General features: G+C 60.1%; 2 protein-coding genes across 10 annotated transcripts; one reads left to right on the top strand and one right to left on the bottom strand.

The window, feature by feature from the left end:
- Window positions 1-343: 343 nt before the first annotated feature.
- CCDC157 (coiled-coil domain containing 157) lies at window positions 344-15,192 on the top strand. 8 transcript variants are annotated; one of them, XM_075917006.1, is made up of 11 exons: window positions 354-631; window positions 1,859-2,130; window positions 4,275-4,446; window positions 6,494-7,193; window positions 7,307-7,384; window positions 9,744-9,934; window positions 11,242-11,418; window positions 12,114-12,261; window positions 12,427-12,566; window positions 14,050-14,126; window positions 14,207-15,192. In XM_075917006.1, exons 2-11 carry the CDS (start codon window positions 1,883-1,885, stop codon window positions 14,328-14,330), a joined length of 2,055 nt encoding a protein of 684 aa, XP_075773121.1. In that variant the 5' UTR covers window positions 354-631; window positions 1,859-1,882; the 3' UTR covers window positions 14,331-15,192. The 8 variants fall into 8 exon arrangements, with proteins under 8 accessions (XP_075773126.1, XP_075773125.1, XP_075773121.1 ...); XM_075917003.1 differs by having other exon boundaries at window positions 354-540; XM_075917005.1 differs by having other exon boundaries at window positions 354-540; window positions 14,210-15,192.
- RNF215 (ring finger protein 215) lies at window positions 15,019-25,997 on the bottom strand. 2 transcript variants are annotated; one of them, XM_075917012.1, is made up of 10 exons: window positions 25,785-25,997; window positions 24,086-24,214; window positions 23,759-23,830; window positions 23,587-23,672; window positions 18,452-18,506; window positions 18,001-18,105; window positions 16,659-16,766; window positions 16,446-16,583; window positions 15,940-16,042; window positions 15,019-15,697 (listed from the first exon to the last, which is right to left on the bottom strand). In XM_075917012.1, exons 1-10 carry the CDS (start codon window positions 25,980-25,982, stop codon window positions 15,675-15,677), a joined length of 1,017 nt encoding a protein of 338 aa, XP_075773127.1. In that variant the 5' UTR covers window positions 25,983-25,997; the 3' UTR covers window positions 15,019-15,674. The 2 variants fall into 2 exon arrangements, with proteins under 2 accessions (XP_075773127.1, XP_075773128.1); XM_075917013.1 differs by lacking the exon at window positions 25,785-25,997 and having other exon boundaries at window positions 23,759-23,877; window positions 24,086-24,294.
- Between the last annotated feature and the right edge of the window lie 1,517 nt (window positions 25,998-27,514).

A 27,514-nucleotide genomic window follows, 5' to 3' on the forward strand; every position in this document is an offset into this window, starting at 1 on the left:
AGTGGGGTGGGGGGAGCCACGCAGAGCCTGCGCGCGCAGCCCAGGGGGACTGTTCTACTCCGGGATTATGGGGGTATCCGCTGGGCGGCGATACCAGTGGGGTGGGGGCAGCCACGCAGAGCCTGCGCGCGCAGCCCAGGGGGACTGTTCTACTCCGGGATTAGGGGGGTGTCCGCTGGGCGGCGATACCAGTGGGGTGGGGGCAGCCACGCAGAGCCTGCGCGCGCAGCCCAGGGGGACTGTTCTACTCCGGAACTGGGGGGGTGTCCGCTGGGCGGCGATACCAGTGGGGTGGGGGGGAGCCACGCAGTGGGTGCGCGCGCAGCCCGCCGGGCTTGCCTCACTGTGAGGGAGCCAACTCGGAATATTCCACTGAGAGAACGGGGAGGGGGGGAGCGCTTCTCTCGTGACGCCCTACTGGGGGAAACCAAACCCGTGAAAGACGAGCAGAATAGTTGAGGAGGGGCTGGCCTTCCGTGGGGCAGGCCCACTCGGGGGAGAGGGAGCCGGAAGCGCGGCGAACAGTTTCCGGCGCAGATGGTTCGTTCCGCCCGGTTGCCGTGGTAACGAGGCGCGCGGCCACGGGGGCGCGAAGGATCCGCTCCGAGCCGGGGGGGCGGAGGCTCGGCAGGTGGGTCCCGCCCCAGCGCCCGTATCCCCGGGGTCCCACCCCCGCTCGGGCGGCGCGGCCTGGCTCGGGGCCTCAGCCCCCGCCGGGTGGGCAGTACCATGCGCGGGGGGAGGGGGGGCTGAGGTCGCCATGGTTTCGGGGCGCCGGGAGCGCGCGAGAGGCACGGAGCATGCGCAGTAGCCCTGCTGACGCCGCTGCCCTTCGCTCTGCCCGCGCTTGGCTCCCCCGTCCTCCAGGGGGCGGTGCTGCGCAGGGGAAGAAAATGGACTGTTCCACGCGGGGGGAGGGGGGTGTAAAGCAGCGGAGTGCCCCCCCTTGGATTGGATGGTTCTGTCCGCTGAACAGCTGCCAGCTGAGTTAGCTGCTGTGGGGCCGGGGGAGGCTGGGATCAGAGTGGGGGGCGGGGCTGGGATCTGGGGGGGAGGCTGGGATCAGAGTGGGGGGCGGGGCTGGGATCTGGGGGGGAGGCTGGGATCAGAGTGGGGGGCGGGGCTGGGATCTGGGGGGGAGGCTGGGATCAGAGTGGGGGGCGGAGCTGGGATCTGGGGGGGAGGCTGGGATCAGAGTGGGGGGCGGAGCTGGGATCTGGGGGGGAGGCTGGGATCAGAGTGGGGGGTGGAGCTGGGATCTGGGGGGGAGGCTGGGATCAGAGTGGGGGGTGGAGCTGGGATCTGGGGGGGGAGGCTGGGATCAGAGTGGGGGGCAGGGCTGGGATCTGGGGGGAGGCTGGGATCAGAGTGGGGGGCAGGGCTGGGATCTGGGGGGGAGGCTGGAATCAGAGTGGGGGGCGGAGCTGGGATCTGGGGGGGAGGCTGGGATCAGAGTGGGGGGCGGGGCTGGGATTGGGGGGTAGGCTGGGATCAGTGTGGGGGGTGGGGCTGGGATCGGGGGGGAGGCTGGGATCAGAGTGGGGGGCGGGGCTGGGATTGGGGGGTAGGCTGGGATCAGTGTGGGGGGTGGGGCTGGGATCGGGGGGGGAGGCTGGGATCAGAGTGGGGCGGAGCTGGGATCGGGGTGGGAGGGGAGGCTGGGATCAGAGTGGGGATGGAGCTGGGATCAGGGGCGGGGAGGCCCCATGTCTGGCTGGGCTGGTGCTCGTGCAGCACACGCGTCCCTCGTGCACACGTGTGCCGGGCCAGGGGCACGGCCTGTCGTGCACCCACAGCCGTAAAACACCTGCCCCCCTTTCCCTAGGGGCCCAGCTAGTGAATCTGTCCCCTCCTGCAGATCTGCCCCTCCTGCCCGGTCCGAATGGCGCACCTGCTGGGCGATCCGAACTGCATGGAGAGCTTGAGGAAGGACCTCACCGACCTACAAGGAGCCATCGTCGACGTTTTCTCCCGGGCGGGAGCCGCGCGCTATCCCTCCTGGAAGTTCCCCAATAAAGTGTCCTGCGAGCTGGATCTGGTGGCTTTGCTGGAGCAGTATGACTATGTGGAGAACGACCCTGAATTTACCCAGCATTCCCATGTCGTGCTCCTGGAACTAGTGATTGACAGGTGCGAGGATGAAAGAACTGTTCATGTCCTGGGCTGGGTTCCCTAGGGAGGAGGTGGAGTCTCCGTCCCTAGAGGTGTTTAAGTCCCGGCTTGACCAAGCCCTGGCTGGGTTGATTGAGTTGGGGTTGGTCCTGCTTTGGGCAGGGGGCTGGACTTGATGACCTCCTGAGGCCGGGGTGGCCAACCCATTGAACAAAGAGAGCCGAATCAGCGGCGGAAATAACACGAAGAGCCGCACCAAAATTAAGCCAAAAAAAAAAAAAGTCACTGCCCCTTGAAAAAACACAGACTTAGTCTTTTTAGGACACATCAGGCTGCTTTTGCCGAAAAACTTGCCAGTCTAGACACAGCCCTTGCTAATTAGCATAGCCTGGAGCCTTGCTAATTAGCATAGCCTGGAGCCTTGCTAATTAGCATAGCCTGGAGCCTTGCTAATTAGCATAGCCATTGGCTGAGCATTCCTGGCCACAGAGAATTTTCCAGCATCCCTACAGAGTACATGCTTATAACTCCACATACAGATATCATACAAGTACATGAATAGCACATACAGAATCAGTAGAACAGAAGCTTTCATGAGACACCTCACATGGTTCCCTTTGGGGCAACCTCCCCCCCCACCCAAGGGTGCAGCAGTGATCTGGCTGCTCCCGTTAAAATCCAGTGAGGTGACACGCACTTTAAGGGGGAAAGAGCTGCACGAGGCTCACAAGCCATGGATTGGCCACGCGTGTCTTGAAGGGCTCGTCCAACCCTAGGATTCTACGGTTAAAAGACTGGCCCGGGAACAGCCCCAATTCCAGAAATGCCTGTTGGGAAAACACTACGGCTGCATCTAGACAGGCATGATTTTCCGCAAATGCTTTTCCCGGAAAAGGTTTTCCGTGAAAAGCATTTGCGGAAAAGAGCATCTAGATTGGCACGGACGCTTTTCCGCAAAAGCACTTTTTGTGGAAAAGCGTCCGTGCCAATCTAGACGCGGTTTTGCGCAAGAAAGCCCCGATCGCCATTTTCGCCAGCGGGGCTTTTTTGCGCAAAACAATACCCCATTATCTACACTGGCCCTCTTGCGCAGAAGCATTTGAACATGAGATCGTCAGCGTTCTTGCGGAAATTCAAGCGGCCAGTGTAGACAGCTGGCAAGCTTTTCCGCAAAAGCGGAAAATGTGGAAAAACTTGCCCGTCTAGACGCAGCCTACGGTCGTACAGACCATGTAGCTGCGTCTGGCGTGTTAGAGTCACGTGAATCTGGAACAGTCCCCTACGATCCCCTGGTGGATCACGAACCCCATGGTTGTAGCACCATGGGAACATCCTGAAACTGACCAATATGAAGTCCCTGTGGCAGTGAAATTGATCGGTGTTTGAACTCAGAGGAATGTTGCTCTAGCCCCACAGCTGGGGACATGCACCCATGCCTGTCCAGCCCTGCCTCATTTCTACCCCAAAACAGTCTCATGGGTTCCCAAACTGGGAAACGTGGCCCCCAGAGGGGGGGGGGGCGTGAAGAAATTCCAGTGGAAGGTGAGATGGCCCAGCTCCCCCCCCCATCATTCTCCCTCCAAGAAAGAGCCCAGTCCATCCATCCGCTCGGGCAGACTTCAAAATGGCCGCCTTAAAAGGGCAATGCCTGCTCTACTCTTAAAAAGGTCAATTTTTTTTTTTTAACTCAACAAGTTTTGGTGCTATTCTTGGGGGCACAGGGGAGGGCGTGAGGGTTTCTCAAAACTCAAAAAGGGGGCGTGATGCCGAAAAGTTTGGGAACCACTGGTAGGGTTTGCCCGTCATTCCCCCTCCAAGAAAGAGCCCAGTCCGTCCCTCTGCTTGGGCAGACTTCAAAATGGCCGCCTTAAAAGGGCAATGCCTGCTCTACTCTTAAAAAGGTCTTTCTTTTTTTTTCTTCTTTTTTACTCAACAAGTCTTGGTGCTATTTTTGGAGCGTGGGAAAGGGCGTGAGGGTTTCTCAAAAATCAAAAAGGGGGCGTGATGCTGAAAAGTTTGGGAACCACTGGCAGGATTTACCACTGTTTGGTTTGCCCGACACCAACCCTGGGCCCCCTTAGATGATCCCCTAACTTGCAGGGCAGTCGTGAAAAAGCCCACTGCCGCTCAAAGTCGTGTTGTGTTTCCGCCCCCCAAAAAAGGCTGCTGTTACTGCTGCAGAGCTTCACAGGCTACGTGGAGACTCTCCTCAGCGACCAAGCCGTGCCCCCTTCCCGGGCCGTGGGACCCTGCATGTCTGTTGGGCTGGCGGTGAGGAAGTACTGGAACGGCCTGCTGAAACTGGGAGCGCTTTGTCAGCAACGAGGGACGGAGGTAGGACGTCCCCAAGCACCGCTGGGGGCGGTGCTTCAGGGCAGCGGGGGCGTGTCTATGGCCCGTTGTTTGATCCAGCGCGCAGCACATCTGGAAGCGCCGAACCTTGCGGTGCGTGTTTTTTGGGGGGTTTTTTTTGCCTGTGTGTGGCTCCCCCGTCTGATTTTTTTCAGTGGACCCCGATCAGAAAAATGGTCCCCGCCCCCTTTATATCGGTTCTGCGAAACCAATGAGGGGCCGAACCGTCCGTGATCAGATCACGTTTCGACGCGTGAGCTTCGAGTAAGCTCACCTGAGGGTGTGATGCCGAAAGGCTTGGGACCCACTGGCTACCTTAAAAGGGCAATGCCTGCTTTGTTCTTAAAAGGGCAATCTTTTTTTTTTTTTTTTTTTTTTTTTTTTGCCTATGCTCAACAAGTTTTGCTGATATTTTTGTTTCTCGGCCCCGGTCAGTTCCTTTTTTTTTTCCCCTCTCAAATTTTCCTGCTATTTTTGGGGGAGAGGAGGGCATGAGGGTTTCTCAGAAATCAAGAAGGGGGTGTGATGCCAAAAAGTTGGGACCCACTGGCTACCTTAAAAGGGCAATGCCTGCTCTGCTCTTAAAAGGGCAATCTTTTTTTTTTCTTTGCTCAACAAGTTTTGCTGATATTTTTTTTTCCCGGCCCATCAGTTCCCTTTTTTTTCCCCTCTCAAATTTTGCTGCTATTTTTTGGGGGGAGAGGAGGGCATGAGGGTTTCTCAGAAATCAAGAAGGGGGTGTGATGCCAAAAAGTTGGGACCCACTGGCTACCTTAAAAGGGCAATGCCTGCTCTGCTCTTAAAAGGGCAATCTTTTTTTTTTTTTTTTTGTTTGCTCAACAAGCTTTGCTGATATTTTTTTTTCCCGGCCCATCAGTTCCCTTTTTTTCCCCTCTCAAATTTTCCTGCTATTTTTGGGGGAGCATGAGGGTTTCTCAACAATCAAAAAGGGGGTGTGATGCCGAAAAGTTTGGGAACCACTGGCCATCTTAAAAGGGCAATGCCTTCTTTGCTCTTAAAAGGGCAATTTTTTTTTTCCTCAACAAATTTTGCTGATATTTTTGTTTGTCGGCCCTGGTCAGTTCCTTTTTTTTCCCCTCAAATTTTCTTGCTATTTTTGGGGGGGAGGAGGAGTGTGAGGGTTTCTCAAAAATCAAAAAGGGGGTGTGATGCCAAAAAGTTTGGGGACCACTGGCCACCTTAAAAGGGCAATGCCTTCTTTGCTCTTAAAAGGGCAATTTTTTTTTTCCTCAACAAATTTTGCTGATATTTTTGTTTGTCGGCCCCGGTCAGTTCCTTTTTTTTTCCCCCTCAAATTTTCCTGCTATTTTTTGGGGGGAGGAGGAGTGTGAGGGTTTCTCAAAAATCAAAAAGGGGGTGTGATGCCAAAAAGTTTGGGGACCACTGGCCACCTTAAAAGGGCAATGCCTGCTCTGCTCTGCTCTTAAAAGGGCAATGTTTTTTTTGTTTTGTTTTTTGTTTTGTTTTTTTGCTCAACAAGTTTTGCTGATATTTTTGGTTTTTGGCCCTGGTCAGTTTCTTTTTTTCCCCCCCTCAAATTTTGCTGCTATTTTTTGGGGGTGAGGGTGAGCGTTTCTCAAAAATCAAAAAGGGGGTGTGATGCCGAAAAGTTTGGGAACCACTGCCTGGGAGGCATGCCACTCCTGCCTGGGTTTAAATCATTCTGGGTCCTGGTTTAACTCTCCCCCCCACAAAGAAAGCAGGCAAGGTACCTTATCCAATTCCAAAGCTGACCACAGACCCCAACATGCCTTGCCACTGCGCATGTGCCAGGGTTAAGTCAAGTTTCAGTGGTGATGAATTTTTGGTCCTACCAGCAGTGAAGCGAAGGGGTCCCCATTGGGTTACAGAAATGATCCGTTGCCAGTTTCCTGGTTTTTTTTTTTTTTTTAATGGGTGCCATTTTACCGGCTTGCCCCGCCAATTTCGGAGCATCTGTTCCGTGACGCTCGTTGAGCATAACTTCTTTCAACGGGATAGCAACCGTCTTCCTTCTCCCGTTCCACAGAAGAAGTCCAACAGGAAGGACATAGCTGCCCTGAGATCCGCCCTCCGAGATGTGGAAGCTGAGCACGAGCGTTTGAAGGGCTGCTCGCCTGTGCTTTCGGAATCAGGGGCTTCGTTAGCCAGTGCCCCGTCAACCGTCTCATGTCCCTCACGAACCATCTGTGTGCCAGACTATGATTTCTCCGACCCCGTGCTGCCACCGTCCACGGACGGTCACACCAAGAGTGTCCATTCCCAGACGATTGAGTCAGCTCTGGTACCCTGCGATGCATGTGCAGGCAGCCAGGCCAGCCTCCGGGAGGTGGGGAAAGCCATCATCAGCCTCTGCCGGAGCCAAAACATCCCCTCGTCCCTGGGCAAATTCCAAGAGACGATTGAGGAGACGCTGGGCAACAAGCCACTCGCCGCGGCGGACGTGAGTTTCTGGGCGTCAGAACAGAGCAAAGACCTCTCCCGGATCAACAAACACCTGGAGGGGATGCTGCAACGGATCGACCCGTTGACGGCCGCGCTGGAAGACGCTGAGAAGCAGAAGGCCGAGCTGAGGACGCAGGTGGAGACTTTTGATCAGCTCCTTCAAGAGGAGAAGGAGACCCAGGAACGGCAGAGGAAGGAGACGCAACGGGACCTGGAGGGACGGATCGAAGAGAGTTTGCAGATCACAGCCAGGCTGGAGAGGGACAAGGACGAGCTGCAGACAGGTGCGGGGCCAGCCAACCGGTGTTTTGAGTAGACACCACCAGAGATGAAAAATCTCGGTCCCACGGAGTCGGTTTGGCTGGGAATCCTAAGTCATTTCCTCTGGTTGTTTTAGGCGCTGTCGTGCTAGAGGAGAGAATTTCCGCCCTGAAAGAGGAGCTGTTTTCCCAGCATGCTACTGTGCGCGAGCTTGGTAAGATTCCTCAGGCTCTCCTCCGTCCATCTGGCCTCCTACACGGACCTCAGTTTCCTTTCCTGCGGGTCCTACGCCGGGGCACGTCTCTTGAGCGGAGTCGCTCCCGATTAGCGCTGGTGTAAGGCAGAGGCGAATCGGGAGCCGTGTATTTAAACGGCCTCCATCTTTATAGCCGCCGAATGTCTTCTAACCGCCGCCGCTCAGGTGCCACACGAGGCAGGACTAGAGCAGCCATGGCCAACCCGCTGGCTCCCCCTCAGCCCCCAGTTTCCCTGTGCTTACCCTGTCAGAGCTGTGGGGTTTTTAAAAAAAAATGGCGCCCAAGATGGCGGCTGTCTTAAAGGGGCAGCCTCTTTTTTTTTTTTTTTTTTGGCTTGACCGTTCTGGTGCGACTTCGCGTTTTTTCTGCTGCTCTTTTGGCTCTCTTTGTTAAATGAGTTGGCCACCCCTGAACTAGCGGGAGGCCCAGGGCTAGCTCTTGGCACGAGGTGGGGCCATGGCTTTGTGGCTAGCACGACAGTCTCTCTGCTGCCTGATAAGGCCCCAGGGGCCACCTTCGCCCATCTCATGCGCCCATGCGGAGAGCGACCCTTAAAGACCAACGGCAAAGTCCACCTCCCAGGCTGTCTGGATGAGCTTGCCCTGGGGGGCTTGCCCCAGGTGTTGGGGCTGCCCCCCACTCTGGGACTCCGAGTGCAGAAGGTGGGGCCCCACAAAGACTTCAAATCAGGGGTCTCCAACCCTTGTAAGCACGAGATCACTTTTTGAATGTAAGTGCCATCCAGGACCTACCTCAAACCCAAATACCCCTGGCCCCGCCTCCTTCCCGCCCCTTGTCCCAGGCCCCGCCCCGCTCACTCCATCCTCACTCACTTTTACCAGGCTGGGGGCAGGTATTTGGAGTGTAAGAGGGGTTCAGATCTGGGGCCGGCGTTTGAAACGTGGCCTCCAGCTGGCCACCGCTCACCACAGGTGGCTTCTGGGTGATAATGCCAGGGGCTAACGGCCTGCACCACTCCCAAAAGCAGCCAGTAAACTCTCTCTATCCCTCCCCCCTCTGCTCTGTAGATATGGGGTACACGGTGGGGGCTAATTTAGCTGCAACTCATCAGGAAAGAGATCTTGGAGTCATCGTGAATAGTTCTCGGAAGACGCCCACGCCGTGGGCAGTGGCCGTCCAAAAAGCAAACAGGACGTTAGAAATCGTTTAAAAGAGGATAGAAAATAAGACGGAGAATATCGTATGGCCCTTATATAAATCCATGGGACGCCCACATCTGGAACACGGCGTACAGATGTGGTCTCCTCGTCTCCAAAAAGATCTACTGGCATTAGAAAAGGTTCAGAGAAGGGCGTCGGTCAGAACACACACAGCTTGGGCTGGGTGGGGCAGACTTCAAAATGGCCACCTTAAAAGGGCAATGCAATGCCTGCTCTGCTCTTAAAAGGGCTTTTTTTTCCCCTCAAGTTTTGCTGATATGTTTTTTTTTTTGGCCCCCATCAGTTCTTTTCCCCTCCCTCAAATTTTCCTGCTAGTTTTTGGGGGGAGGAGGAGTGTGAGGGTTTCTCAAAAATCAAAAAGGAGGTGTGATGCCGAAAAGTGTGGGGACCACTGGCCACCTTAAAAGGGCAATGCCTTCTTTGCTCTTAAAAGGGCAATTTTTTTTTTCCTCAACAAATTTTGCTGATATTTTTGTTTGTCGGCCCCGGTCAGTTCCTTTTTTTTCCCCTCAAATTTTCCTGCTATTTTTGGGGGGGAGGAGGAGTGTGAGGGTTTCTCAAAAATCAAAAAGGGGGTGTGATGCCAAAAAGTTTGGGGACCACTGGCCACCTTAAAAGGGCAATGCCTGCTCTGCTCTTAAAAGGGCAATTTTTTTTTTTTTTTTTTTTTTTGCTCAACAAGTTTTGCTGATATTTTTGGGTTTTGGCCCCGGTCAGTTCCTTTCCCCCCCCCCCTCAAATTTTGCTGCTATTTTTTGGGGGTGAGGGTGAGCATTTCTCAAAAATCAAAAAGGGGGCGTGATGCCGAAAAGTTTGGGAACCACTGCCTGGGAGGCATGTCACTCCTGCCTGGGTTTAAATCATTCTGGGTCTTGGTTTAACTCTCCCCCCACAAAGAAAGCAGGCAAAGTACCTTATCCAATTCCATTTCCAGCACTGTATCCCCATTGGTTCTTCTGGCTCCCTGCCGACACCCTTGCTAGCTGCCTGAGTTTAACCCCTGGCCAGCCCGCCTCTGATCCATCCCAGAATTCATGTCCGAAAGCTTGCTTTCCCCTCTCTGATCCACTCCACACAAGATCAGCCCCATCTCCCCTCTCCCTGGCTATGGTCACAGGGTGTTTTATCTTCACAGAGCTGGCCCGAAGCTCGCTACTGGAGGAGATGAGGACCCAGATGGTCCACAAGCACCAGCTGACAAAGCTGGAAGACCAAGTGCAGCGGCTGAGTAGCCAGTTGGAGACGGCAAGCCGGGAGCTCAGCGGGGCCGCCACGCAGCTGGGCAAGGAGAAGGCCAAAGTGGAAAGCATGCTTCGGCACAAGGAGGTGTGGCCATGGCAGGAACCAGGAGTTTGCCCCCTACCCTAAGAACTAGGGGTCACCCAATGAAATCCATAGGCAGCAGATTTAAAACAAACCCAAGGAAGCTTTGCTTCATGCAGCGCAACCTGTGGAACTCCTCGCCACAGGATGTGGTGAAGGCCAAGACTTGGAACAGGGTTCAAAAAAGAGCTCGATAGATTCATGGAGGTTCGGTCCATGGAGGTTTGGTTAGGTTAACTCCCTTCTGCTTTTCAGTAGGCCCTCTCTGGTCCATGCTGCTCCAGCCATCCCTCTACCCTCATCCCATGTCTTCTGTCCTGCTCCCTCAGCTGCTGCCCAAGCTTCACCAGAACGGCCAGACGGGGTCAGACCAAAGGTGTATCCAGCCCAGGGTCCCGTCTGCCGCCTGTGGCCAATACCACATCCTCTGGCGAGGAGTTCCACAGGTTGACTGTGCGCTGAGTAGCCTATGCCAGAAGCCCCAGAGGGCGGGATCACAACAGGGAATCCTCACGTGATCCCTCCCCCGTCGCCCACCTCCAGAGAAACAGAGGCTAGGGACAACATTTCCTACCCTGCGAGAGGTTATTCCTACCCATCGATGATGTCTCGTGTTCTATGATTCTATGGACCTAACCTCCACGAATCGATCTAGCTCTTTTTTGAACCCCGTTCAAGTTCTCGCCTTCGCCGCATCCTGTGGCGAGGAGTTCCCCAGGTTGCCTGTGCGCTGCATGAAGAAAAACGTCCTTTGGTTTGTTCGAAACCTGCCGCCTCTCCATTTCATTCCCTAGTTCTGCGATGGTGGGAATCAGTGCATAACTTTTCCTTCGTCGCTGTTTCCAGGCATGATTGTACAGACCTCTAGCCTATCCCCCCTTCGTCTCCTCTTTTCTACGTGGAAACGTCCCCGTCTTTTTAATCTCTCTTCCTAGGGGACCCGTTCCAACCCCGAATCATGTTTGTTGCCCTTTTCTGAACCTTTCCCAATGCCGAGAGATCTTTTCTGAGATGAGGCGACCACATCTGGGCTCAGGATTCCAGATGTGGGCGTCCCATGGTTTTATACAGAGGCAATAAGATAGTCTCCGTCTTAGTCTCGATCCCTTTTTTTTCGTGATTCCTAACACTCTCTTTGCTTTTTTGATGGCCGCTGCCCTCCGCGTTCCTTTACGACTCGTGGGAAGCTGAGGGCTTAGCACCTCTGCCGCCCTGTTACCACAGGGGGGTGGGTTATTCCCACCCGCCCTGCCATAAAGCCATGTGGTTCGCTGCGGGCGACACCCTGGCCATCTCCTCTTTTTGGGCAGTCACTCCAGACCAAACAGAGGGTCCTGTTGCACCAGCTGGACAGCTTGGCGGAGGAGTGCGAGGAGCTGCGGGCCGGCCTGGGCGAAGCCGAGGACGACAAGGCTAAGCTGGCGCAAGAGCTGACAGAGAGCCAGGCGGAGGCGCAGCGGTGGCGAGGCCAGCTGGAGGCCAAGGAGGTCAGAGGTGTCCCCGGAAGCAGGGGGACATTATGGGCGCAAGGGGATCCGGAGGAGCGTAATGGAGGAGCAAGAGAACAGGTGGTACTGGCAGGATGGGGAGCATCTCCGGGCAGCTATGTCGGCACGACGAGTTTTCTGGGCCAAAAATATGCTAATGAGGGACTCATTTGCATGCGGCACGTGCTCATTTGCATATTTTCTGCCACGCCGTTTTGGCGCTGGGGTTTTTTGGCGCAAAACCCAAGCCGTGGGGATCCGTATGGCCCCCAAAAAAGGAGGTTTACCGATCGTGCGGAAGACGGGGTTTGGGTGCAAAAAGCAGACGCAAAACTCCTTTTCCGCACGATCCTTCTGCCCCCAAAAAGCAGGCTGACCGATCTTGTGGAAAACGGGGGTTTGGCGCAAAGAAACGCCCTCCGTCCACACTTCTGGTTTTAAACCAGCGTGCATAAATTATGCATTTGAGGCGTGGCAATATGCTAATCTGCACCTCATTTGCATACTTCCATCCGGCAAAACTGGCTGTGTAGACGTAGCCGGCCAGGAAAACACTGCCCCATTGGCCTCTGCCGGGTGGGAAGCTGTTCCGCGCAGGGGGTGAGCCTGGATCGGCGCTGCAGAAGGGGGCGCAATCCCTGACCCCCGGGAAGGGGCGTGGCCACCTCTAACCGCCCTCTTTCTGTCCAGAGCAGCAGCTAACGGAGAGCCTGCGGCAGGAGAAGCAGAGCCTGGAGCAGGCCACGTCCGAGCTGGAGGAGCGGGTGCAAGAGCTGAGGGAGAGGGAACGGCTGCTGGTGTCCTTTCCAGAGCTCCACGTCCCCGCCGAGGCGGTGTTTGAAAGTGAGGGGAGAGCTGGGAGGCTTGGGGCAGCCTCACCCGCATGGGCGATGGCATTGGTTAGCCCAGCAGGACCAAAGCCAGGGGCAACTTTTGGGGGAGAGATGGCTGGGCCGTTGGCACCCAGATGGGCCCGGAGGCGTGACGAGGACCCCTCTGTCGCCGCAGGCACCGGGGACGTCGCCGGCGACATGGCCAAGCAGCTGCAGGCGAACAACATCCGGATCAGCGTCCTGGAGGAAGAGAACTCCCGGCTCCGGGCCGCGCGGGGCCGGATGAAAGAGGCAGCCCAGCAAGGAGCATTACGGGTGAGGTGGAGTGAGGCGCCGGGGGAGAGGGTGGTGGAGAGCCATAAGAACAGCCACTGGGTCAGACCAAAGGTCCATCCAGCCCAGTACACTGCCGGGCCTTCACCCCCTCCTCCGGCGAGGAGTTCCACAGATCGACGATACGCCGTGTGCAGAGCTTCCTTTGATTTGTGTGAAACCTGCTGCCCATTCGTTCTTATAGTACGGGAACAAGCACATCCCTTTTCCGTATTCACTTTCTCCACACCAGCCTGGTCAAGGTCTAGCCTTCGCCGCATCCTGTGGCGAGGAGTTCCCCAGGTTGCCTGTGCGCTGCGGGAAGAAAAACGTCTTTTGCTTTGTTTGAAACCTGCTGCCTGGGGGGTTTCATTAGTTCTTAGACGGCGGGACTCAGTGCCTAACTTTTCCTTAGTCCCTTTTTCCACCCCAAAGCATGATTTTCTCGACCTCCACCCTATCCCCTGCTTAGTCGCCTGTTTTCCAAGCTGAAAAGTCCCCGTCTCTTTAACCTCTCCTCATAGGGGCCCCGTTCCCAACCCCGAATCATTTCACTTGCCCTTCTCTGAACCTTTCCTAAGGCCGCAATATCTTTTTGGAGATGAGGAGGCCACATCTGTACGCCGCGTTCCAGATGTGGGCGCACCACGGTTTTATAGAGAGGCAAGAAGCTAATCTTCGGCTTATTCTCTCTCCCTTTTTCAATGATTCCTAACACCCTGTTTGCTTTTTGGACGGCCGCTGCCCACGGCGCGGACGTCTTCAGAGAACGAGCCACGCTGACGCCAAGATCTCTTTCCCGTTTTTGCTAAATTCGCCCCCGTCATATCGTACGGAGAGTTGGGGTTATTTTTTCCAAGGCTCACCCTGCAAGCTGGACGTCCGGGGAAATTAAGGCACAGCCACTGTCTTAGAGGAGGATAGGCCTGGGGACGAGGAACCCCATCCTGAGGGCGGCAGGGGTGGGGAGGAGACGATCCTGGATTGTGGGATCACGGGGTCCCCTCCGCACGATCCTGGAGTCCCAGGCAACCTTCCTCAGGGCGGAGGCAGGTTCGCGTCAGGATTTCGCTTCCCAAACCACGCCCCGGGCTGGCAAATGAGCAGCGGGCCCCGGCCGAGCCGCGGGTGAGGAGACCGGATCTGCCCTCCTGGTCCTGGCTGAACCCGGTGGATTTCCGTGCCTGGATCAGCGTGTAGGCTGCCCTCCCGCCGCCGTGCTCCTCTTCCGGCTCTCGGTACAGGCGTGTCCGGAACGGGGCTTGGCCGTTCCTTTCCCCAGCTGGGTTGGGAAACGGCGGATCCGTGCGGCCGCACCGCTGCCCGGAGCCCCGGGCGGTTGTGTGACCCTGGGGGGCGCTGCGGCTTTTCTCCAGGACCGACCGGGAGGCAAACTCGTACAGACGACCCCCCGCCCGGCCTGGTCTGAGTCGGTGCCTGCCACCCCCTATGTGCAGTGAGCTGTAACCCCCACATCTCTCTCCAGCTCATCCCGCAGACGCAGCTCTGGCCTCCGTCCTCCTCCCGGATTGGCTCCAAGGACGGCGCGGTGGGTCCCCCAGGGTGAGCAGGCCTCCTCCTCCCCGTGCTGGGTTGGCTTGGGGGGGCTGCCTCGCGAATGCCTTGTCCCGCTTCTCCTACAGCAGCCCTGCCCTCGCCCGCCAGCGCCCGCCAAAGCCAGCCTCCGCCATGGCGTCGTGCATCTCCCTGCCGGCCAGCAGAGTCCAGCCGCGCTCCGCTCCCGGCTCCAGGAACCGCCGGAAATAGAACGGCAGGGAGCGGGCCCACCAGCCGCACAGAGCAAGCTGCTTGCCCACGCGCTGCCGGCCGAGCTGGGCTACACCCGGGAAAGGCCAGCAGCCGCCGGGCCTTGCAGCCTGCGTCTCCGCCGGCGGAGGAAAGACCAGCCGGACCTTCCGGAGCAGCAGGATCGCTCGGCCTCCCCGGATCCTGCTTGGGATCGGACAGCACGTACTGCACGACCTGCAGGGACGTCCCCCCACGTCTCACAACCGACGGTTTGTGAGACAGCGCACCCCCCACGCCCCTCCTCCATCTGGGTAACGGCCCGGGTTAGCAGCAGGGGCAAGCCCTTACAATCCCAGCTCGCGGCCAGTGGAAACGACGGGGCCCCGGCGTCTGGCAGACTTCCCCGCGCCTGCCTAGAGGATCGTACCGGCCTCGAAATCCGTTGGCCGCAAAGGTGGGCGAGCACCCGCCCGCCTTAAGAACACACCGTCCCTGCGGCGTAAGCAACATCTGGCAGCCGGGAACGACTCACAGCAGGATTCACGAGCCCCGGGCACTTTTCCGCGTCGCTTTCTCGCACGGGACGCCTTCGAAACGGCGGCGGGGAGAGAGAGGGCGGAGGGGAACCCAACGCACGCCGGGAGGAGACCCGGCACAAGGAACCCAACCCGCGCCGGGAGGAGAGCCGAGCACAAGGAACAGCGACAATCTTTGCTGTAGGTTTAATAGCGCCGGCGGCGTTACAGACCCGGACGGGGCGTCCAATCCAGCGGCCCCGGCTCGCGGCCAGAGCCAAGGCCGGGATAGCTCCGCGCCGGCAACTCTCCCGGGCCGTCGCCCCCAATAAGTTAGTATAAATAAAGCAAGCATTCAACCCCCACCCCCGCCCTGCTGCCTCCCAAGGGCGGGCGAGAAGGGAAGCCGCTGGGAATGCGGCTGCTTCTGGGGCGAGGGAGAATCCCGCCCGCTGTGAACAAGCGGGCCCCCAGAAAGCCGCGCCGGCGGGTAGCGAAAAGAGAGATTGAGAAAAGGAAAGAGAGCGGTCAAACCGGGAGGGGCGATGCGTCTGGGGAAGTCGGCCTGCGCTCGCCGGGCGGATCAGCCTCGTGTTCCCCGGTTAACCCTTCCGACGTTGCTGGGGGGGGCCCCCACTTCCCCCCTCACCTCCGCCGAACTCATCCCCACGGATCAGGCTGCCCCGAGGCCAAGCCCGGCCCGCGCTGAGCGCCAGGGGGCGGGCGTAGATTTGACAGCAGGCAGGAGGTGGATCCGTCCCTGCCAGACCGGACTTCCCCATGCCTGGGGGTCTGCCCGGCCCCGAGACCCACACGCCGACGGCGCCCCCGGCGGGTCCGCAGGCCGCTAGCTCCCGCCGCAGCAGCTACCTGCAAGGGAGATCAAAGGGGGAGTCACCGGCGAGTCAAACGGGCGAAGGGCAGCCAAGGGGTCCAAACCCCCCACCCAACCCCATACCGCAAACCTGTGGAGCTCTGCCCCCTGGTGGGGCTTGGGAGACCTGGCCTCCTCTTTCAAGCCCAGCTGGTTTAGTGGGTCTGTCCCATGGTTTCTGGGTAGAGTTCAGCCAACAGGTACAAACCAACCTCCCCCCCCGCCACCGTGTGCTCACCGAGGACGTTGTGCTTGCACAAGGGGCAGGTCTGTTGGAGGAGCAGCCACCGATCCACGCAGTCCCGGTGAAACTCGTGGCCGCACGGCAGCACCCGCAAACACTGAGGGGGAAACGGCCAGCGTCAGGACCACACGCCCGCCTCGGGGACGCCCCAGGCCACGAGAGGGCACCTCCCCACCCGGATCTGAACGGGGCAGACCTCGCGGAGGGCAGGGCTGGAGGATTGCGCCAGTGTCCCCTCTAATTGTGCCTACGGATGTGCGGAATAATTTTGTGCGTGCACCACGGTGCACCGCCAGGAACCACACGCGTGCTGCGAATCAGCTGGGCAGCACCGGACTCGCTCTGGAGAAACCACCCACACACCCAGTGGATCGCTCCCCACCCCGGGGCAGCCACGGTTCTGGGGCGATCGCGCCGACGGGGCTGTGACTTTGCAGGCCCTGGCTAGCAGGCTTCGCGCACCAGCTGTCCTAGGCCCCGAGCCCGCCCGCCTGCATTACCTGGTTCTTGTGGAACTGGTCCAAGCAGACGGCGCAGCTGTCCATCTCCCGGGCCTGGCTCCGGGCCTGCTTGCCCGGGTGGTAGCGCCGGGTCTTAAGCGCCGCCAGCCGCCGCAGGATGTGCTGCTTGAGCTCCCGCTGGGGAGGCAGAGCACAGAGTCAGTCCCGGCCACACCGGCCCCCCACGGGCGGGGAACAGGGGAGCGGGCCCACCTCGGTGTCCTGCTCCTGCCGGGACTGCCGCTGGGCCTGCACGATCACGCCCGTGCAGAGGAGGAGGGCGACAAACAGGATAGTGTTCCACAGCTTCTGGAGGTACTTCTGCCGGGCCAGACACAGGAGCTGTTAGGACTCAGCGGGACCCGGCTGCAGCACCCCTCGGGGCAGGACAGGGGCCCATAGGGCAGTGCTTCCCACAGTTCTCAGCATCCCACCCCGGTGTGATTTTTGAGAAACCCTCATACTCCCCCCCAAAACTTGTTGAGCCAAAAAAAAAAAAAAAAAAAAGATTGCCCTTTTAAGAGCAGACCAGGCATTGCCCTTTTAAGGTGGCCATTTTGAAATCTGCCCTAGCCAGCTGGTGTGGATGCACAGATCGGGGTCTTTCTTGGGGGGGGGGGGGAATTGACTGTGTCACCTTGCATGCCCCGTTTGATTTTTGAGAAACCCTCACCCCCCCCAAAAAAAACTTGGTGAGCAAAAGAAAAAAAAGATTGCCCTTTTAAGAGCAGAACAGGCGTTGCCCTTTTAAGGTGGCCATTTTGAAATCTGCCCTAGCCAGCTGGAGTGGATGCACAGATTGGGCTCTTTCTGGGGGAAGGGGTGGAATTGACCGGGGGGGACAGACTGGGTCACCTTGCACAGCCCCTGTTTGATTTTTGAGAAACCCTCACGCCCTCCCCCACAAAAAAACTTGTTGAGCAAAAAGAAAAAAGATTGCCCTTTTAAGAGCAGACCAGGCATTGCCCTTTTAAGGTGGCCATTTTGAAATCTGCCTTAGCCAGCTGGGAGTGGATGCATGGATTGGGCTCTTTCTGGGGGTGGGGTTGGAACAGACGGGGGGGGGGATGGGATCACCTTGCACGCCCCATTTGATTTTTGAGAAACCCTCACGCCCCTGCCCCCGAAAAAACGTGTTGAGCAAAAAAAAAAAAAAAAAAAGATTGCCCTTTTAAGAGCAGAACAGGCATTGCCCTTTTAAGGTGGCCATTTTGAAATCTGCCCTAACCAGCTGGGAGTGGATGCACGGATTGGACTCTTTCTTGGGGAGGGGGGATTGATTGGGGGGGGACTGGGTCGCCTTGCACCCCCCCCCCCGGAATCTCTTCGAGCACGCCCCCCATTTGGGAACCTATGCTGCTCCTTCCATCCCCCATAGGGGGTGCTGTTGAGCTGTTGTCTAGCTGTGTGTGGAATAATTTTTTTCGGTGCACCCAGGCGTGTGCTGAGGTGCACCACCCGTGGGAAACACGTGCGACTGGCTGGAGGCGGCGGCGGGGGGCCCTTGCTAATGTCACCAACTCACGCGACCCCCTTCGGCAGCGGCCCCACACACCTGGACTCGCGAGCTGGTCTCGCCGGTGCAGATCACACCTTGCCACTCGCCGTACAGCCCGCCCCGGGACAGGCCGCACGTGGACCACAGGGTGAGCGTCACTCCCTGCAGAGAACAACCGGCCCCCGGCGTCAGCGAGCGCCCCCAACCCACGGCAGGCCTGGGGACGTGACAACTACCCCTATTTCGGGGATCCCGGGTAGCAGAACGCAGGGTAACGGGGTGTCATTAAGGGGACGACGCGCCGCCTAGCGGGTTGGGCACTGGCTGAGGACGCCGGTTCAGTTCCTGGCTCTGCGACCTCAGGGCAGGTCCAGTGCCTCAGTTTCCCCCGCTGTAAAATGGAGCTAGGCTTCCCCCCGCTCCCAGAGGGCTGTGCAGAAACATGTGACCAGGCGAGGAGCGCCCCCCGGAGGCCAGCGCGTCCCCACCCCCGCCGGCGGCTACGTACCAGGTTCTCCAGCAACGCCGCCTGGTACGTGATCTCGGCCGTCAGCCGGAGCCCCCTGCGAGCGAGAGCCGAGAACGGCGTTAGGGTGCCCGCCAGCTCTGGGACCGACTCCCTGAGTGACCGGGGGCAAGTCGCTCTGTGCCTCAGTTTCCCCATCTGTAAAATGGGGGTGACTCCTGTGACGTAGTGGGGGTACCTGGCTGGTTTCTATGCTGCTGGCTCTGGGGTAACCCCCACTGGCTGTCTTGGGGACCACGACCCAGCAAAACAGGATGAGTCACTATGCAAACCAGTGGCCAGACACCCCCCATGGAGAGGAACAAAGGAAGGTGGAATGCTGCCTTGGTTGGGGGGCAGGGCTGGAAGTTAGTGAGTTGGTTGGTGGCTGTCTGTGAGGATGGATGAGACAGCCTAGGGAGAGGAGCTGGAGTTTTAGGGGCCCAGTCTCCCCCATCTCAAGGGGGCCTGAGGCATCCTAGCCCAGTTCCTGTAACCAGATTACATCGGTGCTGCGCTGTGCTGGAGGAGCAATAAACCACCCTCAATTCCACTGGCTGGTGCAGTCTGTTTGTGCCATTTCGGGGTGCAGGAGACGGGGAACCCCCAACGCGCCGTCACACTGGTGTCAGAAGTGGGATGCACTGCACCCCGTGGATGAAGCTCCCAGCGGCAAGCGACAAGGCGCAGTAGAAGCAAGAGCCCTGGAGCCAGGCGTGCTGGAGACAGAGCGAAGCGGTTCCTGGGAATCGTGGGGCGCTGCAGCACTAGACTGGTGAGTCTGCACCGAGGGGCCCAGCGGGCAGATGGCCTACGCCCGACTCTTGAAGGCAGAGCTGGTGGGGCTGTGCAGAGAGAGGGGCTTGCCTGTGCAGAAAGCAACCAAGGCCCAGCTGATTACCCAGCTGGAAGAGAATGACCAGCCACAGGGCCAGGATCTTGTCCCCAGGGGAAGCAGCCAGACCCCCCCTGAGAGTGTGTCAGGCTCAGAGAGGGGGAGGAGCGCTGGAACCCACCGGAGAGATGAGACAGCGTCTCCCAGGAGGCCTGCAAGCCGTAGCCCATCTAGGGCAGGGGCCAGCCCAGCGGAGCTGCGGCGGCTGGAGATCCAGCTGCGGATCAGGGAATTGGAAGTAGAGGACCGAGAGAGGGAGCGCCAGGACCGAGAGAGGGAGCGCCAAGATCGAGAGAGGCAGCGACAGCATGAGCTGGCCATGGCAGAGCGGAGAACCAGCGGGGCACCGGCTGCGCCAAGTGTGGATGGGCCCCAGGGTCCCAGGACTGCCAGACGCTTGGAGAGGCCCGTGGTGGCCCAATTGAAGGACATGGGTGACATAGACGGGTTCCTCAGTGCCTTTGAGAGGGCCTGTGGACTGCAACGGGTCCCCCCAGCTGACTGGCTGCAGGAGCTCATCCCCGCACTGAACCAGGAGGCGGCCGGAGTGCTCAGTCAGCTGGAGGACCTACAGCCAGGGGATTACAACCGAGTCAAGGAGGCCCTGCTGCACAAGTTCGGGCTGACCCCCGAGATGTACAGGAAGAAGTTCCGGGGGGTACAGAAAGGGCCACAGGAGACCTATGTGGACCTGGCCTCCCGCCTGGCGCAATACTGCCGCAAGTGGGTGTCTGGAGTCGGAGCCCAGACCGCAGAGGAGCTGCTCAAGCTGGTCATGATGGAGCAGTTCTATGAAGCGTGCCCACCCAAACTGAGGCTGTGGCTCAAGGACCGGAGACCAGAGAACCCCCAGGAGGCCGGGAGACTGGCGGATGAGTTCACGGAGAGCCGGTCCGGGTGTGAACGGGAGTCCCGGAGAGAGAGGGAACCGCGCAGAGACCGGATCTCGGCTGAGCGACGGAGGGAGTCAACTACGGGGCGAGACCAAGGAACAGGTCGTCTGCGCCCCAGAGAACCAGCCAGGGCCTGGACAGAGACAGCCCAAAGCCTAACTTGCCATCGCTGTGGGCAAAAAGGCCACAAGAGGGCTCAGTGCACCAGGTCCCAGGACCGGGGACTTTCCAGGGTTAACTGGCTGGGGCGGGAGGAAGGGCAGGCTGCCCCAGAGGCAGGGGCTGGCAGGCAAACCTCAGCTCAGAGAGAGGGGAAGGATGCTCAGTGCACCTCCCCTGGGAGGTCTGATTCTCAGGAGGCGGATTTCTCCGTGTACCGTGTGGGGGCAGGACGGCCCCTGCGGAGCGAGTGCCTCATACCCCTGGAGGTGGATGGTAGGAAGGTGACGGGCTTCTGGGACACGGGGGCGGAGGTGACTCTGGCCCGATCCAACATAGTGGCCCCGGAGCGGATACTACCCCACGCGCAGCTGACCCTGAAGGGCATAGACGGGTCCCCGTTTAAGGTGCCTGTAGCCAGGGTGCATCTGAAATGGGGGGCGAAGAAAGGCCTCAAGGAAGTGGGGGTGCACCCGCACTTGCCCACCGAGGTGCTGATGGGGAATGACCTAGAGGAGTGGCCCCATGGATCCCAGCGGGCTCTAGTCACTACCCGGAGCCAGAGCCAGCGGGGGGCTGACAACCTGGGTCCAGGGAAGGACTCCTGGCAGCGTCCTCAGGGTCCCATCCCAGTGGACACGGGGTCCAGCCAGGCTGGGACTCCGGACCTAGGCAGAGGTGGGGGACAGGTCCTGATCCCTGCCTCAGCAGCTGAATTCCAGGCTGAGGTGCAGGCAGACCCCTCCTTGCAGAGGCTGAGGGACCAGACTGGCCTCCGTGCAGCTCAGCTCCAGGGGAGAGGTGGCCAGGAGAGATTCCTGCGGGAGCGTGGGCTCCTGTTCCGTGAGTGGCTCCCCCCCAGGAAGGCGAGGGCATGGGGGGTCCAGCAGCAGCTGGTCGTCCCCCGAAAGTATCGCCTCGAGCTGCTGTATTTGGCCCACGACGTCCCCGTTGGGGGCCACCGGGGGATCCGGAGCACCCGGCTGAAGCTGCTCCAGCACTTCTATTGGCCGGGAATCTTTACAGCCGTGCAGCGGTACTGCCGGTCCTGTGACTCCTGCCAGAGGGGCGGGAAGGCCCAAGACAGGAGGAAAGCGGCTTGGGGGTCTCTACCCCAGATAGACCCTCTGGGCTTGCTGAGAGAGTTATGGGAGGGGAAGGCCTCCCTGGATGGAGCTTCGGGGGTGGAAGCCGCCCTGGCTGTCCAGAGAAGGCTCGCTGGGCTCATGGCCCCAGCCCGAGAGACCCTGGCCAGAGATCAAGGCCAGTGGAAGGGTGGGTGTGACCCCCGAGGACAGGCCTGTGCCAGTCGCCCTGGAGCGGGGCGGCGAGTGGACAGAGGGAAGCCAGCTCATGTGGGGCCTCGCCACGGCCGGCCTGAGTCAAGGGGAGCACCCATGTCCCCGGGGCGGGTTCCCACGCAGAGGACCCGAACTTCCCTAGGTCACGAGCGGAGTGACCCTGCTCAGTTCGCTCTCGGAGGGGGGAGAACTGTGACGTAGTGGGGGTACCTGGCTGGTTTCTATGCTGCTGGCTCTGGGGTAACCCCCACTGGCTGTCTTGGGGACCACGACCCAGCAAAACAGGATGAGTCACTATGCAAACCAGTGGCCAGACACCCCCCATGGAGAGGAACAAAGGAAGGTGGAATGCTGCCTTGGTTGGGGGGCAGGGATGGAAGTTAGTGAGTTGGTTGGTGGCTGTCTGTGAGGATGGATGAGACAGCCTAGGGAGAGGAGCTGGAGTTTTAGGGGCCCAGTCTCCCCCATCTCAAGGGGGCCTGAGGCATCCTAGCCCAGTTCCTGTAACCAGATTACATCGGTGCTGCGCTGTGCTGGAGGAGCAATAAACCACCCTCAATTCCACTGGCTGGTGCAGTCTGTTTGTGCCATTTCGGGATGCAGGAGACGGGGAACCCCCAACGCGCCGTCACAACTCCTCTTGGGGGGGGGCTGGGAGGTGGCGCGGACAGCCCCATCACCGGGGGGTGTCTCTCTTACACCCCACCCACGCTTGACGGGCTTGGGCAGTTATCTGGGGACCAGGGCAGGCATGGAGCTAAGGATCCCACGTTTTGCTGAGGCTCAAGGTAATTACATACATGTGTGCACGCATGAGCACACTCATGTCCACACACACCTGTACACACCCATGTGCACACATACCCATGTGCACACACACCCTATGCACCTCCATGTGCACACGTACGCACGCACACCTATGCACATCCATGTGCACACGTAAGAACACAAACCTATACACACGTATGCACACACTTATGCACACGTATGCACACACCTATGCATATCCATGTGTACACGTACGCACGCACACCTATGCACGCCCATATGCACATGTAAGAACACACACCTATGCACATCCATGTGCACACGTAATAACAAACACCTATGCACACATACGCACACCTAGGCGTGCCCATGTGCACACGTACGCATGCCCATATGCACATGTACGCACGCACACCTATGCACGCCCATATGGACACATAAGCACACACACCTATGCACACCCATGAGCACACATACGCACACCTATGCATGCCCATGTACACACACACACCCATATGCACACGTACGCACGCACACCTATGCACGCCCATATGCACACCCATGTGCACACCTACGCACACCTATGCATGCCCATGTACACACACACACCCATATGCACACGTACGCACGCACACCTATGCACGCCCATATGCACACATAACACACACCTATACACACCCGTGTGCACACCTACGCACACCTATGCATGCCCATGTGCACACATACACATGCACACCTATGCACGCCCATATGCACACGTATGCACACACACCTATGCACGCCCATGTGCACACATACACATGCACACCTATGCATGCCCATATGCACACGTACACACACACACCTATGCACGCCCATATGCACACGTGAGCACACACAGCTATGCACACCCATGTGCACACATAAGCACACACACCTATGCACACCAATGTGCACACATAAGCACACACACCTATGCACACCCATGTGCACACATAAGCACACACACCTATGCACACCCATGTGCACATGTACATACACACACTTATGCACGCCCACGTGCAGGCACACCACAAAAGCAAAAGATCCCCTAGCCGCACCCCGCCAGGCCCAGCCGGGGCGGGAGGGGAGAGGGGGTCTCACCGTAGCAGAGCCCCGAGAAGCCGGGTGACGTTGTCCGAGGGCTGGATCACCACCACCGGCTTGGCGAGGGCCTGGGACACGTCCAGCTGCAGCAGGGAGGGAAGCGACAGGCAGGTCGGCGGGGTCCCGGGGCTCCGAGCCCCACAGCCGGGCCCCGGGGCGCCCCTCCTACCTCTCGGACGGCGTTCTGGTTGAGCGCGAGAATCAGCAGGGCCGAGGCTCCGAGGACGAGGGCTCGCTTCATCTGCGGGGAGACGGGGACGCAGGAGCCAGGAGTTGGAGCCCAGCATGCTGGGGTGGAGAGGGAATTGAACCATCCCCCTCCCAAAGATTACCCTGAGGGTCACTCGCTGGCTGCAGGCGTTCCAGGGGCTCATCCCAGATCCCGGGACACTGTTGTAGAGAGCCCCCCCGGGCTGGCACACACAGGGCGGGGAGGGCAGCCTCGGGGGGGACCCGGGGGGAGCTCCGGCCGGGCCCGGAGGCAGCGGGGACTCACCTTGTTGACCACCGCGGCGGTGAAGGACTCCTCCTTGCCGCCCCTCGAGATCTGCGCCTGCTCCTCCCGCACCGGGACCACCCCGATCCAGGTGTCCTCCCCTGCCAGCTCGGGCTCCGCGTCCCCCATCTGCAGGGGGAGAAGGTGCCGGGGAGCGGCCGTGGCCCATCGCAGGCCTGGCCCCCCCTCCCAGCAGCAGCCCGATGGGAACGCACCAGGCTCCGCTCCCGGATCCGGACCTAAGGCCGGGCTGGCCCATTGACACGCACTGCCCGCGTTCTCCACCAACGCTGGGGAGGGGGAGGCCGGCGATCCCCGGCAGGGTCAGCCATGGGGAGCAGAGAGGCTGCAGGCTGGGCCCTTGGAGCTCAGCGTGCCAGCCCCACGGCAGGGCCCGGCTCCGTGCTAGGGCTGGCCAGCGCCGGGGGACTGGCCACGGAGGCAAAAGGGCAAACTCAGTGTGGGGCTGCACTGGGGCCCAGACCCTAGAGGGGACGGACCCACGGGCCGGCATGCCCCAGCGAGCCCCTGCTCTGGGGATAGTGGGCAACCCACTCCCCTGCGCCTACCCGCCCAGCCAGCCCCCCCAGTGCTCTGCCCAGCCAGCCCCCCCCGAGAGCTCCTACCCGCCTAGCCAGCCCCCCCAGTGCTCTGCCCAGCCAGCCCCCCCCGAGAACTCCTACCCGCCTAGCCAGCCCCCCCAGTGCTCTGCCCAGCCAGCCCCCCCCGAGAACTCCTACCCGCCTAGCCAGCCCCCCCACGCCTACCCGCCCAGCCAGCCCCCCCCGCTCCTACCCGCCCAGCCAGCCCCCCCAGTGCTCTGCCCAGCCAGCCCCCCCGAGAACTCCTACCCACCTAGCAAGCCCCCCCCAGCGCTCCTACCCGCCCAGCCAGCCCCCCCCGCTCCTACCCGCCCAGCCAGCCCCCCCACGCCTACCCACCCAGCCCCCCCAGCGCTCCTACCCGCCCAGCCAGCCCCCCCCCGCTCCTACCCGCCCAGCCAGCCCCCCCACGCCTACCCACCCAGCCAGCCCCCCCACGCCTACCCACCCAGCCAGCCCCCCCAGCGCTCCTACCCGCCCAGCCAGCCCCCCCAGTGCTCTGCCCAGCCAGCCTGTCCGAGAACTCCTACCCGCCTAGCCAGCCCCCCCACGCCTACCCGCCCAGCCAGCCCCCCCAGTGCTCTGCCCAGCCAGCCCCCCCGAAAACTCCTACCCACCTAGCAAGCCCCCCCACGCCTACCCGCCCAGCCAGCCCCCCCAGTGCTCTGCCCAGCCAGCCCCCCCGAAAACTCCTACCCACCTAGCAAGCCCCCCCACGCCTACCCGCCCAGCCAGCCCCCCCAGTGCTCTGCCCAGCCAGCCCCCCCGAAAACTCCTACCCACCTAGCAAGCCCCCCCACGCCTACCCGCCCAGCCAGCCCCCCCAGTGCTCTGCCCAGCCAGCCCCCCCGAGAACTCCTACCCACCTAGCAAGCCCCCCCACGCCTACCCGCCCAGCCAGCCCCCCCAGTGCTCTGCTCAGCCAGCCCCCCCGAGAGCTCCTACCCGCCCAGCCAGCCCCCCCGAGAGCTCCTACCCGCCCAGCCAGCCCCCCCCACGCCTACCCGCCCAGCCAGCCCCCCCGAGAGCTCCTACCCGCCCAGCCAGCCCCCCCAGTGCTCCTACCCGCCCAGCCAGCCCCCCCCCCCCGGCCGTACCAGCACCAGGCTCCCCGCGATCCGCGCGCCCCGCTCCGGGCCCGCCCGGCCCCCCAGCACCGCGCCCTGCAGCGTGTAGGCCCCGGCGGGGGGGGCGCGCGGCTCGGCCCCCCCCGGCTCCGGCTCCAGCACCCGCACCCGGGCCGGGCCCAGCGCCGCCACCTGCCCCAGCAGCACCGGCAGCAGCAGCCGGGCCATGGCCGCTCCGCCCGCCCCCTCCCTCCGCCGGGCCGAGCGCCTCCCGGGCCGGGGGGGGTGCAGCCGTGGGGGGAGACCCGGGGGGGGGTGCAGCCGTGGGGAGAGACCCGGGGGGGGGTGCAGCCGTGGGGAGAGACCCGGGGGGTGCAGCCGTGGGGGGAGACTGCGGGGGGGTGCAGCCGTGGGGGGAGACCCGGGGGGGTGCAGCCGTGGGGGGAGACCCGGGGGGAGGCGGCAGCCGTGGGGAGAGACTGCGGGGGAGGGTGCAGCCGTGGGGAGAGACCCGGGGGGGGGCAGCCGTGGGGAGAGACCCGGGGGGGGGCAGCCATGGGGAGAGACCCGGGGGGGGGGCTGCAGCCGTGGGTAGAGACCCGGGGGGGTTGCAGCCGTGGGGAGAGACTGCGGGGGGGGGTGCAGCCATGGGGAGAGACCAGGAGGGGGGCTGCAGCCGTGGGGAGAGTCTGCGGGGGGGGGGGGTGCAGCCGTGGGGAGACACTGCGGGGGGGCTGCAGCCGTGGGGAGAGACCCGGGGGGAGGAGAGAAACCTGCAGCCGTGGGGAGAGACCCGCAGAGCGGGCTGGGGGGGAGACCTGCAGTCATAAAGGAGAGACCCCCCCCTCCCCAGAGCTTGGGGGGAGAGACCAGCCCTCATGGGGAGGTGTAAGGTGTGTGTGTGTGTGGACTCCTTGTCGCTTTTGCAGATTCAGACGAACCCGGCGACCCCCTCGGACACTGGAATCCAAAGGCCGTTTCCCTTCGCTCAGCGCACCACCTGCGGAACTCCTCGCCACAGGGCGCGGCGACGGCCAGGCCTTGAACCGAGAGGTGAGGTCCAGCAATGGCTGTCAGTCGGGATGCGCAGGAACGGTGTCCCGCGTCACACCCCTTATACCTGCCTCTGGACCGTGCGTCTGACGAGGTGGGTTTTGCCCACAAATATTATGCGCCGATAAATCGAAGAGCCACTTCGTCAGAATCATGCTCCAGAGGCAGGTGTAAGGGGTGTGTGTGTGTGTGTGTGTGTTTGTGTTTGTGTGTTTGTGTGTGTATTTATATATATATATAAACCTCCCTTTGGAATTTGCACTCCGTGCATCTGACGAATGTAAGGGGTGTGTGTTTGTGTGTTTGTGTGTGTATTTATATATATATATATAAACCTCCCTTTGGAATTTGCACTCCGTGCATCTGACGAATGTAAGGGGTGTGTGTTTGTGTGTTTGTGTGTGTATTTATATATATATATATATAAACCTCCTTTTCGAATTTGCACTCCGTGCGTCTGACGAATGTAAGGGGTGTGTGTTTGTGTGTTTGTGTGTGTATTTATATATATATATATAAACCTCCCTTTGGAATTTGCACTCCGTGCATCTGACGAAGTGGGTTTTTGCCCACAAATATTATGCGCCGATAAATCTAAGAGCCACTTCGTCAGAATCGTGGTCCAGAGGCAGGTGTAAGGGGTGTGTGTGTGTGTTTGTTTGTGTGTTTGTGTGTGTATTTATATATATATATATATATAAACCTCC

This window comes from Pelodiscus sinensis, unplaced genomic scaffold (genome assembly GCF_049634645.1).
Source record: "Pelodiscus sinensis isolate JC-2024 unplaced genomic scaffold, ASM4963464v1 ctg67, whole genome shotgun sequence".
Taxonomy (NCBI): domain Eukaryota; kingdom Metazoa; phylum Chordata; order Testudines; family Trionychidae; genus Pelodiscus; species Pelodiscus sinensis.

Bases quoted from the DNA above. Each gene is read 5' to 3' on its own strand.
- CCDC157 (XM_075917003.1), top strand. The intron at 2,131-4,274 runs GTGCGAGGATGA...CCCCCAAAAAAG, and splicing joins CTGGAACTAGTGATTGACAG to GCTGCTGTTACTGCTGCAGA. The intron at 14,127-14,206 runs GTGAGCAGGCCT...CTTCTCCTACAG, and splicing joins GGCGCGGTGGGTCCCCCAGG to CAGCCCTGCCCTCGCCCGCC.
- RNF215 (XM_075917012.1), bottom strand. From the start codon at position 25,982: ATGGCCCGGCTGCTGCTGCCGGTGCTGCTGGGGCAGGTGGCGGCGCTG. The intron at 23,831-24,085 runs GTGAGTCCCCGC...GTCTCCCCGCAG, and splicing joins CCGCCGCGGTGGTCAACAAG to ATGAAGCGAGCCCTCGTCCT. The intron at 23,673-23,758 runs GTAGGAGGGGCG...TCCCTGCTGCAG, and splicing joins ACCAGAACGCCGTCCGAGAG to CTGGACGTGTCCCAGGCCCT.